The sequence below is a fragment of the Cygnus atratus genome, chromosome 1 (genome assembly GCF_013377495.2).
Source record: "Cygnus atratus isolate AKBS03 ecotype Queensland, Australia chromosome 1, CAtr_DNAZoo_HiC_assembly, whole genome shotgun sequence".
In the NCBI taxonomy this organism is placed as follows: domain Eukaryota; kingdom Metazoa; phylum Chordata; class Aves; order Anseriformes; family Anatidae; genus Cygnus; species Cygnus atratus.
Genome location: NC_066362.1, coordinates 207,838,321 through 207,852,936, shown reverse-complemented (window position 1 = coordinate 207,852,936; position 14,616 = coordinate 207,838,321). Strand labels below are relative to the sequence as shown.

General features: G+C 66.9%; 1 protein-coding gene across 1 annotated transcript in view; it reads left to right on the top strand.

The window, feature by feature from the left end:
• Positions 1-13,876, top strand: part of PDE2A (phosphodiesterase 2A) — a 29,369-nt gene extending 15,493 nt beyond the window's left edge. Inside the window, exons 3-30 of the mRNA XM_035571349.1 lie at positions 1,134-1,222; positions 2,570-2,679; positions 3,760-3,815; positions 4,048-4,107; positions 4,232-4,391; positions 4,487-4,539; positions 5,028-5,102; positions 5,229-5,270; positions 5,386-5,454; positions 5,572-5,702; positions 5,833-5,944; positions 6,054-6,093; positions 7,946-8,009; positions 8,132-8,210; positions 8,333-8,510; positions 9,116-9,228; positions 9,354-9,431; positions 10,129-10,251; positions 10,372-10,442; positions 10,546-10,668; positions 10,778-10,865; positions 11,915-11,962; positions 12,146-12,220; positions 12,341-12,440; positions 12,716-12,828; positions 13,092-13,128; positions 13,287-13,395; positions 13,657-13,876. Of these exons, the coding sequence (XP_035427242.1) occupies positions 1,134-1,222; positions 2,570-2,679; positions 3,760-3,815; positions 4,048-4,107; positions 4,232-4,391; positions 4,487-4,539; positions 5,028-5,102; positions 5,229-5,270; positions 5,386-5,454; positions 5,572-5,702; positions 5,833-5,944; positions 6,054-6,093; positions 7,946-8,009; positions 8,132-8,210; positions 8,333-8,510; positions 9,116-9,228; positions 9,354-9,431; positions 10,129-10,251; positions 10,372-10,442; positions 10,546-10,668; positions 10,778-10,865; positions 11,915-11,962; positions 12,146-12,220; positions 12,341-12,440; positions 12,716-12,828; positions 13,092-13,128; positions 13,287-13,395; positions 13,657-13,876 (2,616 nt within the window). The remainder of the gene's footprint in view (positions 1-1,133; positions 1,223-2,569; positions 2,680-3,759; positions 3,816-4,047; positions 4,108-4,231; positions 4,392-4,486; positions 4,540-5,027; positions 5,103-5,228; positions 5,271-5,385; positions 5,455-5,571; positions 5,703-5,832; positions 5,945-6,053; positions 6,094-7,945; positions 8,010-8,131; positions 8,211-8,332; positions 8,511-9,115; positions 9,229-9,353; positions 9,432-10,128; positions 10,252-10,371; positions 10,443-10,545; positions 10,669-10,777; positions 10,866-11,914; positions 11,963-12,145; positions 12,221-12,340; positions 12,441-12,715; positions 12,829-13,091; positions 13,129-13,286; positions 13,396-13,656) is intronic.
• The last annotated feature ends 740 nt before the right edge of the window (positions 13,877-14,616 follow it).

Below are 14,616 nucleotides of genomic sequence, written 5' to 3'. Positions count from 1 at the left end.
CCCCCCCCCCCCGCCCCGAACCGGCAGGACCCCTGAGCTCATTGTCCCCTTGCTGTCACCCAGCCTGGCCGCAGAAGGTGGCACTGCCAGGGGACAGGTACCCGGGGCTGAGCCCCTGTGCTGTTTTTGGGGTCGGACCGTGCTGCAGCTGGAGGGTGCTGGCGTGCCCGGTGACGGGGTGCTGGTGGCCCTGGGGTGCTGGTGGCCCCGGGGTGCTGGTGGCACCCCAGGCATCACGCAGACCATGCCAGCACCGTGCCCCAGCCGAGCAAAACTCCCCCCCTTGCCCCCAGCTCTGCCTCAGTTTCCCCCATTGCTCCATCCCCGCGGGATCCCGGCGCTCTCCTCCCCGCGCGTCCCCGTCGCTCCCCGCCTGCCTCCGGCGTTACTTCTGGGCGCCGAACGCGCCGTCGCTGAAACCCTCGGCCCGGAAAGTCTGCGGAGCCCGGCCCTTGCCCGCCGCCGAGGGCTCCGGCAGCTCGGGGCCATCAGACAGGGAGCAGCTGGCGCGGAACGAACCCGGAGCCACGGCCCCTAACGCGTCCGCGGCACCGCAGCATTAAATCACCCCGCCGCGGTGACATGCGCGTTATCTCCCGCGTTGGCAGCCGATAATGGGATCTCATCGCCCGCTGCTGCCGTGAATTACCCTTCCCTCCCTCCCCTGACCCCCCCCCCCCCCCGGCCCCTGGGTGCTGGAGCGTGCCGGGGCCGCCTGGTGCCGGCTCCGCTGCCACCGCCGCGTCTCTGCCGCCTTCTTCCCACGCGTCGTGAGGTTTTGGGGTCCCGTGCCGGCGCTGGGGGCCCTTTGCTTCAATCCTGCCCGCCGCAGGCTGTCGGAGCTCCTGGAAAACGCCCCCTGGGGAAACTGAGGCACGCCGTGCTCGGGGTGCCAGAGCTCCGCGTGCCCTGGGAAGAGCGCATGGGGAAACTGAGGCACGCCGTGCCAATCCCGGGGGGCTGCCGGGGGGGGGGGGTGTCTGAGAGGTTTGCAGAGCCCGGGGAGGGCTGCAGGGGAGCAGCCCCCAGCCCCACGCAGGGTGCCGTGTCCTGCCGCGTGCCCTGTGCACGGGAGTGCACTGAGGCTGCCGGGGGGGGGGGGGGCTCACGGTGGTGCCACTGCCCCCCTCCAGGAGCACGTCTACATCTACCTGCTGGATGGGGACACCCGGCTGACCTGCGACGACCCCCCCCACGAGCTGCCCGCCGAGGGGAAGCTCAGGTGAGCCCCCCCATGGACCCCTCTGCAGGGGGACCCCCACCGTGCCCCCCCCACACTTGGAGCCTCTTAGGGGATGCGAGACCCCACCAGGCTCTCCTGGATGAGCAGCTCAGGGGGTGTGGGCGCTGTGCACGCGCGTGTGGGTGCTGTGCACACGCGTGTGCCCAGGGCAGGAGGTTTGCTGCAGCCCCTCCTGCAGAGCTGCTGCTGCCCCAACCCCCCCCCCCCCCCCCCCAGTGGTGGGTTTGGGGCTGCGGGGGCCTTTGGGCCACCCCGGGCTGTGCTGTGCGCCCCCGGCCCCCCACTGCAAGTCCTGCTGGGCTGCGGGTCTGGGATGAGCCACACGCATGCACACACCCTGTGCACGTGTGTACACACACATACCTTGCACACACAGCCACACACACGCACTGCCCAGCCACGCATGCGCAGATACACGCAGTGTGTGCACACGCACCCTGTGCATGTGCACACCCCTCCGCCTGCCATGTGTGCACACACCATGCACATGCATGCACACACTGTGCACATGCACCGTGCATGTGCAAGCACACATGCACCGTGCACATGAAGCATGCACATGCGCACACACGGTGCACGTGCACGCACACCCCATGCACATGCATATACACTCAGTGTGCACAGGCACACACGCACAATGCACATGCAGCGTGCAGATGCACACACTCACTGTGCATGTGCACATGCATGCACACATCATACACTTGCATGCGCACATGCATGCACATGCCTGCACACTCACTGTGCGCACACACGCACACACCATGTACATACATGCACACTCACTGTGCACACGCACACACGCACAACGCACATGCAGCATGCAGATGCACACACACTCTGCACATGCACACTCCTTGTGCGCGCGCACACACACACCCCATGCACACCCATACACACTCCTTGTGGGTGCACACACACTGCACACAAATGCACACCCCATGCACATGCATGCACAAGCCCTGTGCACATCCCCCCCCCCCGTACCCCAAGCCCTCCCCAATCGCTTGCACCCCATGTGCCCTCCCCACCCTCTTACCCCCCACTCCCCCCCAATTTTTTTGGGCTGCCCACACCCCCACAGCCTACCTGCCCCCGTGGGTGGGGGGGGGGCCGTGAGCCCTGCTGCTGCCCCCCAGCTCTCCCAACCCCACGCCGCCCCCACTCACTGGGGGTCCCTTAGCGGGGGCGAAGCAGGGGGACACGGCACGGGGGGGGGGGTCCAACAGAGGCAGGGAGCAAAGCGGCCTCCAGGACGGGGCACGGGGGTGGAGGCCCCCTGCCTGGCCTCGCCAGGGGCGGCTCAGGGTGCCCCTGTGCCCCCAGGGATGCGGTGCGGAGGCAGAAGCGGGTGGAGTGCGGGGGGCTGCCCCCCGCCGAGCTGCAGGGCCGGCAGCTGGGCCCCCTGGCTGCGCCCCTCGCCCCCGGCACGCAAGGTGGGGGCTGCACGGGGCTGGGTGCGGGCAGAGGGGGCAATGGGAATGGGGTGGGCAACGGGTGGGGGGGTGAGGGGGGTGGAGGGGTGGGTGGGGGGACAGATGGGTGGGATGGAGGGAGGGAGGGAGGGAGGGATAGATGGGTGGGTGGAGGGATGGATGGAGAAATGGATGGATGGTTGGAGGGATGGAGGGAGGGAGGGAGGGAGGGAGGGATGGATGGATGGTTGGATGGATGGATGGATGGATGGATGGATGGAGATGGATGGAGGGATGGAGGGAGGGATGGATGGATGGGTGGATGGATGGAGAAATGGATGGATGGTTGGATGGAGGGATGGATGGATGGATATGGATGGAGGGATGGATGGATGGAGGGATGGATGGATGGAGGGGTGGGTGGATGGATGGATGGATGGATGGAGGGGTGGGTGGACGGTTGGATGGATGGGTGGGTGGATGGATGGGTGGATGGGTGGATGGGTGGAGGGATGAAGGGGTGGATGGAGGGATGCAGGGATGAAGGGGTGGATGGAGGGATGGATGGTTGGGTGGAGGGATGGGTGGACGGACAGATGGACGGATAGGAGAGTAGGTGGATGGATGGGAGAATGGGTAGGGGGTGGATTGATGGATGGGAGAACAGACGCACGAGTGGATGGATGGGTGGGCGCGTGGGAAGGTGGGTGGTTGGGAGGGTGGGTGAGCGGGTGGGTGGACAGACGGGGGCTGCATGGGTGGGCACAGGGGTGGGCGGGTGGATGGGTGTGTGGGTGGGGGCCGTGTGGCTGGGCATGGGGTGGGTGGGTGGATGGGAGAGGGGCTGGGGGGGTGGGTGGAGAAGTGGACGGGAGGGGACAGCATAGGGTGGGTGGGTGGGTGACAGGAGGGCTGGGAGGGGGCGCACGAGAGGTGGATGAAGGCAGGCGTGGTGGGGCAGGGGCGTGCGGGTGGGTGGGCACCGGAGGGCTGCATGCACGGGGGGCATGGAGGGGGGGCGGGGGGGGGGGGACACAATCTGAGGGGTCGGCGCCACCCCTCCAGCACCCACCCGGGGCTGAGCCCGCTCTCTCCTTGCAGTGCTCATCATCCCGCTGGTGGACAAGGACAGCGGGGCCGTGGTGTGCGTCGTCCTGGTGAGCACGGGGACGGGCGTGGCTGTCCCATAACGCGTCCCACCCCTCGGGACCCCTGGACACGAGGGACCCAGGCCGGGGGCAGATGCTGAGCCGCGACCCGAAACGCACGGGAAATGCCGCCAAAGCCTCGTTTCTCCTCCCCGAACCCGATTCCACCCCGGGGCTGGGGGGGGGGGGGGGTGCCACGCGCCCTGCCCCGGCCACCAGGGTCCTCCCGCTGTCCCCCCAGGTGCACTGCGGCCACCTGAGCGACTCGGACGAGCAGAACCTGCGCGCGCTGGAGCGGCACGTGAGTGACCCCAGCCCCACCGCGGCGGCTCCTGGCACCCGCACCGGTCCCGTCCCCTGTGCCACGTTCCCCCTGCCCCCCCCCCCCCCCACCTCCCCGGTCCCTTACACCCCCCTCCCCGCAGACGCTGGTGGCGTACCGGCGCGTGCAGGCTCTGCAGAAGCTGCAGCCCTGGCCCCAGGTCAGCCTGTCCACCAGCTCCTCGCAGACCTCCCTGGCCAAGGCCGAGAAGGCTCCCGACAGCAGCTACAGCGAGCTGGACTGCAAGATCCTGCAGCTCTGCGGTGAGGGGGGGGGGACGGGGGGGCTGCCGGGGGGGTGCTGAGCGGGCAGGGTGCGGGCAGGGCGCGGGCAGGGCGCTGAGCCGCCCCTCTTGCAGGCGAGCTGTACGACCTGGATGCGGCCTCGCTGCAGCTCAAGGTCATCAACTACGTGAGTAGCTGCCCCCCCCCGCCACCCTCCCCCCCCCCCGCACCCCCTGCCTCTGCCGTGCCAAAAAGCAAAGCCCCCAAAGTGAAACCCAACCCCCCCGCCCCCGGGCATCACCGGCACAGCCGTCAGTAGTGAGCGGAGTGAACGGCCTCGGAGCCATCACTAGTCTCCAGAGTTAACGGTGCCACCCCAGGCACAAGGATGGGCAGGAGACGGCGCGGGGGCTCCTGCTTTCAGCCCCCCCCCCCCCCCCCCCCCCCCCCCGCCCCAGCCCTCGGTAACGCCAGGGCGTTACAGCCCTTGGGGTGCCATCAGTAGGCTCCAGGGTTAACGCGCCCAGCCCCAGGGGAGAGGCCGTAGGAGGGCACCCCGCTCTCTGGGGTGTACAGGGGTGCTCTGGGCATGGGTTAGGGGCCGGATCCTGCCCTCGGGGGGGGGCTCGGGGCAGGCTGGAGCACCCACCGCTGCCCTCACCCCCCCCCCCCCAGCTGAAGCAGGAGACCCAGTCGCTGTGCTGCTGCCTCCTGCTGGTCTCGGAGGACAACCACCAGCTCTTCTGCCAGGTGGGTGCCCCCAGCCGGGCTCCCCCCATGTCCTGGATCCCCCCAAGTGTCCAAGACCCTCCCCCCCCCCCCCCCGGGTCACGGCACCCCCCCAGCAGCTCAGCCCCGTGGCCCCATCTCTTGCAGGTGGTGGGCGACCGCGTCCTCGAGGAGGAGATCAGCTTTTCGGTGAGGGCACCCATGGGTGCCAGCTTTGGGGATACGGTGCCCCGAGGGGGGGGGGGGGGGCGGTGCTGGCGTGTCCCCCCCTGCCCCGTCTCAGCCCCCCCCCCTCTGCCCACAGCTCACCTTCGGGCGCCTGGGGCAGGTGGTGGAGGACAAGAAATCCATCACCTTGAAGGACATCAGCGAGGTGGGTGCCCCACGGACCCGAGCCCCACGGGACACCCTTGGGGGCTGGGGGTGAACCCTGCCCGCCCCCCTCCCCCCCTTGCCCCCCCCCCCCCCCCCCCGTCTTTTTCCCCCGCAGGAGGAGCACAAGCAGCTCAACAGCATGCTGGGCACCGAGGTCACCTCCATGCTCTGCGTCCCCGTCATCAGCCGCGCCACCTCCCAGGTGGTGGCCTTGGCCTGCGCCTTCAACAAGCTGAGCGGCGAGAGGTGAGGGTGGGACGGGGGGCGTCAGGATCCGTCCCTCACCCCCCCCCCCTTTCCCTCTGGGGGGGGGGGGGGGGCAGGGACGGGGCGCTGAGCTGGTGTCCTGTCCCCCCCGCGGGGCTCCGTCCCCCAGCTACACGGAGCGGGACGAGCACAAGATCCAGCACTGCTTCTGCTACACCTCCACGGTGCTCACCAGCACGCTGGCCTTCCAGAAGGAGCAGAAGCTCAAGTGCGAGTGCCAGGTGAGCCCCCCCCCCCCCCCCCCCCCCCAACTGGCCCCCGCCTGGCTGCATGGCACCCGTGGGTGTCCCCCTCCGCCCCCGCTGACGATGTCCCCTCTGTCCCCACCAGGCCCTGCTGCAGGTGGCGAAGAACCTGTTCACGCACTTGGGTAAGTGCCCGGGGAGCACCCGTGGGTGGGCGCTCACCCGGGTGACAGTGGCACCGGGGTCCCCGGTCCCCTGCCTGGGGGGACGTGGTGCTGTGCGCCACCAGCCCTAACCCTGCTGGTCGCAGGAGGGCACCCCTGAGCACCACAGCGGGTGCATGAACTGGCTGCTCGGGTACGCATGCACACGTGCACACACAGAGCCCTGCGCGCACGTAGCGGTGCGCACACACACCGCGCTGCTGCATGCACACGTACCATTACAAGCACAGACGCTGCTGCACGTGCACCGTTTCATGCACACGTACCATTACAAGCACAGCCGCTGCTGCACGTGCACCATTTCATGCACACGTACCATTACAAGCACAGCCGCTGCTGCACGTGCACCATTTCATGCACACGTACCATTACAAGCACAGCCGCTGCTGCACGTGCACCATTTCATGCACACGTACCATTACAAGCACAGACGCTGCTGCACGTGCACCGTTTCATGCACACGTACCATTACAAGCACAGCCGCTGCTGCACGTGCACCGTTTCATGCACACGTACCATTACAAGCACAGACGCTGCTGCACGTGCACCGTTTCATGCACACGTACCATTACAAGCACAGACGCTGCTGCACGTGCACCGTTTCATGCACACGTACCATTACAAGCACAGCTGCTGCTGCACGTGCACCGTTTCATGCACACGTACCATTACAAGCACAGCCGCTGCTGCGCATGCACCATTTCATGCACACGTACCATTACAAGCACAGCCGCTGCTGCACGTGCACCGTTTCATGCACACGTACCATTACTAGCACAGACACTGCTGCACGTGCACCGTTTCATGCACACGTACCATTACAAGCACAGCCGCTGCTGCACGTGCACCGTTTCATGCACACGTACCATTACTAGCACAGACACTGCTGCACATGCACCGTTTCATGCACACGTACCATTACAAGCACAGACACTGCTGCACGTGCACCGTTTCATGCACACGTACCATTACAAGCACAGCCGCTGCTGCACGTGCACCGTTTCATGCACACGTACCATTACTAGCACAGACACTGCTGCACGTGCACCGTTTCATGCACACGTACCATTACAAGCACAGCCGCTGCTGCACGTGCACCGTTTCATGCACACGTACCATTACAAGCACAGCCGCTGCTGCACGTGCACCATTTCATGCACACGTACCATTACAAGCACGGCTGCTGCTGCACGTGCACCGTTTCATGCACACGTACCATTACAAGCACAGACACTGCTGCACGTGCACCGTTTCATGCACACGTGCAGCTGCATGTACACGTGCACACTGCTGCACGCACCCCTGCTGCTGGATGCGTGCATGCACTGCAGCGTGCACCTGCTGTGAGCACACGGATTTCTGCATGCATGCACCACTGCACACAAGTGGCCTGCTGCATGCCCGTGCAGCACTGCATGCACACAGAGCAGCACGCACACACACCCTGCTGCATGCACCTGCATGGCTGCACGCACTTCTGCACGTGTGTGCACACCCTGATGCATGCAAGCAAGCTGCATACATGCACGCACTGCTGCATAAGCACACGCGCACAGCTGCATGCACACGTGCCACACGCATGCACACTGCTGCATAAGCATGCACACCGTGGTGCAATGCACACTGCTGTGTGCACACACCCTGCTGCATGCACAGCACTTGTTGCAGACTGAGCAGAGATGCACCCCCCCCCCCCCCCCCTTATTACACACATGGCTGGGGGGCTTCCCCCTGGTCTGGGGGCTCCCTGCCTGCAGACCTGCCCTGGGGGCACCCTCACCCCGGCCCCCCCCAACCCTTCCCCCCACTGCAGACGACGTCTCCGTATTGCTCCAGGAGATCATCACGGAAGCCCGAAACCTCAGCAACGCCGAGATGTGAGCGGGGACCCCACGTGGGGAGGGGGACACGGGGGGACGGCATCCCCCTGGGCGCCCTGGGGGGGTGGGGGGGGGGGGGTCGGTCCCGCGGGTGCGAGTGCCGCGGTGGCCTCTTGCAGATGCTCCGTGTTCCTGCTGGACCGCCTCAGCCACGAGCTGGTGGCCAAGGTGTTCGACGGCGGCGTGGTGGATGACGAGGTGAGGTGGGCTGCGGGGCGCTGCGGGGGCGAGCAGCCCGATTTTAGGGAGGGGGGGGGTCCATCCCCCCCCCCCCCCCCCGGGGTCGTGTCAGCTGCTTCCAAGCCTCTCCGTGCCCACAGAGCTACGAGATCCGCATCCCCGCCGACCAGGGCATCGCGGGGCACGTGGCGACCACCGGCAAGATCCTGAACATCAAGGACGCCTACTCGCACCCGCTCTTCTACCGCGGGGTGGACGACAGCACCGGCTTCCGCACCAGGAACATCCTCTGCTTCCCCATCAAGAACGAGAGCCAGGGTGAGGGCGGCGGGCACCCTGCTGGTCCCAGTACAGGGGGAAGTCCTGTCCCCCAGCACGTAGGCACAGCGCCGTCCCCAGGGTGTGGATGCGACCCTGTCACCCGGCACAGGCGCACGGCCCTGTCCCCAGCACGAGGGCATTGCGTTGTCCCCAGCACATGGAAACAATCCTGTCGCCAGCACACGGACACGATCCTGTCCCCAGCACGAGGGCACTGCATTGTCCTCAGCACACGGACACGATCCTGTCCCCAGCACGAGGGCACTGCATTGTCCCCAGCACACGGACACGATCCTGTCCCCAGCATGAGGGCATTGCATTGTCCTCAGCACACGGACACGATCCTGTCCCCAGCACGAGGGCATTGCATTGTCCCCAGCACACGGACACGATCCTGTCCCCAGCACGAGGGCACTGCATTGTCCCCAGCACACGGACACGATCCTGTCCCCAGCTCATCGCACGGTCCCCAAGCCCACCCCCTGGGCACAGCACTGTCCCCCAGCACGTGGTGACAACCCTGTGCCGGGGGGGGAGGGGGAGGGGGAGGGGGGGTCCCAAGGGGTCCCAACCCACCCCCCCTCACCCCGCTGTGTCCCCAGAGGTCATCGGGGTGGCCGAGCTGGTCAACAAGATCAACGGGCCCTGGTTCAGCAAGTTCGACGAGGACCTGGCCACCGCCTTCTCCATCTACTGCGGCATCAGCATCGCCCACGTGAGTGCCGGGGGGGGGTCCCCTGGGGGTCCCCGCCTTGGGGAGGGGACACGAGGGGACCAGTGACGTGTCCGGAGAGGGGGCGCTCGCCCCCAGCGCACCCACGGCCCCCCTTTGCCCCCCAGTCCCTGCTGTACAAGAAGGTGAACGAGGCGCAGTACCGCAGCCACCTGGCCAACGAGATGATGATGTACCACATGAAGGTGAGGTGTCCCCCCCCGGGATGGCGATGTACCCCCACACCCCAGCACGGGACAGGGGTCACCTGCTGGCTGGGACCCCCCCGGTGTCAGCGTGGTGCCCTGGGAGTGGGGTGGCAGAGAGCATGGCCGAGCGGTTGGGGTTCTTGGCATCAGTCCCAGGGGACATTTGGGGACACCCTGGGCGCTGTGCCAATGCCATGGTGCTGGCTGAGGTGTCCCAGGGGACATTTGGGGACACACTGGGCGCTGTGCCCGTGCCATGGTGCTGGCTGAGGTGTCCCAGGGGACATTTGGGGACACCGTGGGACATTTGGGAACACCTTGGGTGCTGTGCCCATGCCATGGTGCTGGCTGAGGTGTCCCAGGGGACATTTGGGGACACCGTGGGACATTTGGGAACACCTTGGGTGCTGTGCCCATGCCACAGTGCTGGCTGAGGTGTCCCAGGGGACATTTGGGGACACCGTGCGTGCTGTGCCCGTGCCACAGTGCTGGCTGAGGTGTCCCAGGGGACATTTGGGGACACCGTGGGACATTTGGGAACACCTTAGGTGCTGTGCCCGTGCCATGGTGCTGGCTGAGGTGTCCCAGGGGACATTTGGGGACACCGTGCGTGCTGTGCCCGTGCCACAGTGCTGGCTGAGGTGTCCCAGGGGACATTTGGGGACACCCTGGGAGCTGTGCCCGTGCCACGCAGGTGTCGGACGACGAGTACACCAAGCTGCTGAGCGAGGGCATCCAGCCCGTGGCCACCATCGACCCCAACTTCGCCAGCTTCACCTACACGCCGCGCTCCCTGCCCGAGGACGACACCTCCATGGTGAGGGCTGGGGGGGGCAGGGGGGGGGGACAGTCCCCAACGGCCACCTCGGTCAGGGTCCCCCCGGGGTGAGGAGGGGGACGCGGGGACACCCCCTGCCCACCCCCGTCCCCTCCGCAGGCCATCCTGAGCATGCTGCAGGACATGAACTTCATCAACACCTACAAGATGGACCGCCAGACGCTCACCAGGTGGGGGTCGGGGCGGGGGGACACGCTGCCCTCCTGCGGGGTCCCTGGGGGGGCGAGAAGCCCCCTCCTCACCCCCCCCCCACCCATCCTCCTCCCCGCCCAGGTTCTGCCTGATGGTGAAGAAGGGCTACCGCGACCCCCCGTACCACAACTGGATGCACGCCTTCTCCGTCTCCCACTTCTGCTACCTGCTCTACAAGAACCTGGAGCTCGTCAACTACCTGGAGTACGGCCGGGACCCCCCCCAACCCCCCCAAACCCCCCCCCCCCAACCCCCCCCGGGTCTTCCCTGCCCTCCTGCCTGCCTCAGCTTCCCTCCTCCCCCCCCTCCCCAGAGACATCGAGATCTTCGCCCTGTTCATCTCCTGCATGTGCCACGACCTGGACCACAGGGGCACCAATAACTCCTTCCAGGTGGCCTCGGTGAGCTCCGGCACGGCGCTGGGACGGGGCGCGAGGAGAGGGGCACGGGGACGCTCCGGGGTTGGGGGGGGGCTCACCCAATGGTGAAGATGGGGGCATGCTCTGAGCTCGGACGGCCCAGGTCCAGGGGCAGGGTTAGGGGCAGGGGCAGGGGCAAGGTTAGGGTTAGGGTTAGGGTTAGGGTTAGGGTTGGGGTTAGGGTTAGGGTTAGGGTTAGGGTTAGGGTTAGGGTTAGGGTTAGGGTTAGGGTTAGGGTTAGGGTTTAAGGTCAGGGTTAGGGTCAGGGTTAGGGTTAGGGTTAGAGTTGGGGTTGGGGTTAGGGTTAGGGATTAGGGTTAGGTTTAGGGGTTAGGGTTCGGGGTTAAGGTCAGGGTTAGGGTTAGGGTTAGGGTTGGGGTTAGGGTTAGGGTTGGGGTTAGGGTTAGGGTTGGGGTTAGGGTTAGGGTTAGGGTTAGGGTTGGGGTTAGGGTTGGGTTAGGGTTAGGGTTAGGGGTTAGGGTTAGGGGTTAGGGTTAGGTTTAGAGTTTAAGGTCAGGGTTAGGGTCAGGGTTAGGGTTAGGGTTAGAGTTGGGGTTGGGGTTAGGGTTAGGGATTAGGGTTAGGTTTAGGGGTTAGGGTTCGGGGTTAAGGTCAGGGTTAGGGTTAGGGTTAGGGTTGGGGTTAGGGTTAGGGTTAGGGTTAGGGTTAGGGTTAGGGTCAGGTTTAGGGTTAGTGTTAGGGTTATGGTTAGGGTTAGGTTTAGGGATTGGGTTTAGGGTTAGGGGTTAGGGTTAGAGTAAGGTTTAGGGGATAGGGTTAGAGTTAGGGTTAGGGATAGGGTTAGGTTTAGGGTCAGGGTCCGGGTTAAGTTTAGGGTCAGGGTCAGGTTTAGTGTTAGTGTTAGGGTTACGGTTAGGTTTAGGTGTTAGGGATGTGATTTGGTTTAGGATTAGTGTTAGGCTTAGGGTCAGGGTTAGCGTTAGGGTTAGGGGCACATTTAGGGGCAGGATTAGGGTCGGGGTGAGGGTCAGGGTGAGGGTCAGGTTGACCCCCGATGCTCCTACTCGCAGAAATCCGTCCTGGCCGCACTGTACAGCTCGGAGGGCTCAGTCATGGAGGTAAGTGTTCCCCCAGCCCTGCTCCCCCCTTCGGGGACATTGGCACCCAGGTGGCTTTTTTTTCGGGGGGGTGGGGGGGTGGTGGCAGTGGCTGCCCCCCCTCCCCCGTCTCGCTGGGGCCGTGCCGATGCCCCCACCCGTGCGCTCCCCCCCCCCCCCGCCACCTCCCCGCTCCTCCCGCAGCGGCACCACTTCGCCCAGGCCATCGCCATCCTCAACAGCCAGGGCTGCAACATCTTCGACCACTTCTCCCGCAAGGTGAGCCCCCACTCCGTGTCCCCCCACCCCCCCGAGCCCCCCCCCGAGCTCCCCCTCCCCCCCCCCAGTGTGCCACGTGCTGCTGCTGGGGGTGCTGAGGCAGCCTCTGGGACCCTGCAGGATTACCAGCGCATGCTGGACCTCATGCGGGACATCATCCTGGCCACCGACCTGGCCCATCACCTGCGCATCTTCAAGGACCTCCAGAAGATGGCAGAAGGTGGGGACGGGCTGCCGGGACCCTCCTGGGGGGGGTCCAGTTGTCCCCGGGGGGGGGGGGGGTGTCGGGGCACAGGGCTGGGCTGGCCTGGGGGCACCGTGCAGCGTCCCCAGGGGTTTGGCACTGGGGGGTGCTGGGAGGGGCTCGTCCCACCGAGGCTGTAGGGGCATGGCATGGGGGGTCCTGGCTGTCCCCAGAGCCCTCTCCTGGGGGCGGTGGGGGTCCGTGCTGAACCCCCCAGCCCCAAACCTGCCCCCCCCCCGCCCTGCCCGCAGTCGGCTACGACCCCAAGAACAAGCAGCACCACAGCCTGCTGCTCTGCCTGCTGATGACGTCCTGCGACCTCTCCGACCAGACCAAGGGCTGGAAGACCACCAGGAAGATCGCGGTGAGCGGGGACCCCCCCCCCCGCACCCCCAAACCCGCCCCCCCCCCCGCCTTTTTCCCCGGGGTCTGCCCCGTGCCGGGTGCCTGCACCAGCAGGGGACCAGCACCAGCAGCCCCCCGAGGGACGTCCCCTGCACCCTGCGGGACCCGGAGCTGTGTCCCCCACGGGGAGGGGGCCAGAGGGGGGGGGTGGGAGGGGAGGGGGGCCCCATGGTTATGTGCCCCCCCCCCCCCCCCCCCGTGGTGACAGCCTGTCCCTTGCAGGAGCTGATCTACAAGGAGTTCTTCTCCCAGGGAGATCCTGGTAGGTGGGGAGGGGGCTGAAGCTCTCCAGCGCTTGGCACGCGCCGGGGCAGGGGGGGGCTCGGATGAAGACGGGGGGGCTCAGCGGGGGTTTTCCTGGTGGAGGGGGTGGCATTGACCCCCCCACCCCCCCCCACCCCCCCGTGTCGGTGCCGTAGGAGAAAGCCATGGGCAACCGCCCGCTGGAGATGATGGACCGGGAGAAAGCCTACATCCCCGAGCTGCAGATCAGCTTCATGGAGCACATCGCCATGCCCATCTACAAGTGAGCCCCCCCCCCGCCCCGATCAGCTACCCCCAGGGGGGATTTTGGGGGGGGGGGGGGAGGGCGGAGAAGCCCTCCCTTTGCCCCCCTGCATCATCCCAGGGTGGGATGGGGGGGGGGGGTGGGGGTGGGGAGAGGCGCCGGGCACAGCACCCTGCAGGATTTTGGGGGTTTCCCAGGCAGCGGGGACGGGCAGCCCCCCTCCCCCCCCCCCCAAACCCCCGTGCTGAGGGGTTGTGCCCCCCCCCCCCCCCCCGCCAGGCTGCTGCAGGACCTCTTCCCCAAGGCGTCCGAGCTGTACGAGAGGGTGGCCAGCAACCGGGAGCAGTGGACCAAGGTGTCCCACAAGTTCACCATCCGCGGCTTGCCCAGCAACAACTCCCTGGACTTTCTGGACGAGGAGTACGATCCGCAGGCGCCGGACGCCCAAATGAACGGGTGCCTGGACGCCGAGGGGCACCCCGAGTCGGGGGCCGAGTGAGCGCCGGGGGCGGGGGGGGGGGGCCGGGGCCGGGACCGGGGCCGGGGCCAGGGGGAGGTGGTGATGGAGAGGAGAGACCCCGACCCCGCAGCCCTGCAGCCCCTTCCTCCTGATCTTGGGGGGGGGGGGGGGGGGGGCGAGGGGGACTTTGGGGGCTCCGCGGTGGCACAGGCAAGCTCCGTCCCTGCCCTGGTGCCACTGCGGGGTCGTGGTGCCCCCCGCTCTGGGTCACCGGACCCCTTCTTCGGGCTCCGCTGGCTGTGGGCTCGCTGCCTGGTGGCGCCTGGGGACAGCGTGGGGTCGGGGGTGGCTGTGCCTCAGGCTGCTGGTGCCACCCTGGTGTCCCCGCCGGGCTGACAATGGGGACGTCTTTCCTCGGCAGCTGGAGGTGGGGGGGGGGTTTGGGAACCCCTCCGAGCACCTCCAGGCGGGCTGTCCCCGAAAACGGGGCTGTGGGGGCCAGCAGGATGCAGGGGGACGGCGTGGGGCAGGCGAGGGGAGCGCTTGTGGCGTGGGGGAGATGAGGGGTGCTGGGGGGGCTCTCGGCTCCGACGCTGGAGCCCCTGGGGTCCGGGCACGCCAGAGAGATGGGGACGGTGCCACGGCCACTGTCCCTGTGTCCAAGTGGCCCCAAAGGGAGAGCAGAGGGCGAGAGCACCCCCCCTCCATGCAATGGGATGGTTTGGGGACAAACCACGGCTTTCGGAGTGTGAGGGGCCAGTGGCAGGAGGGTGGCACCG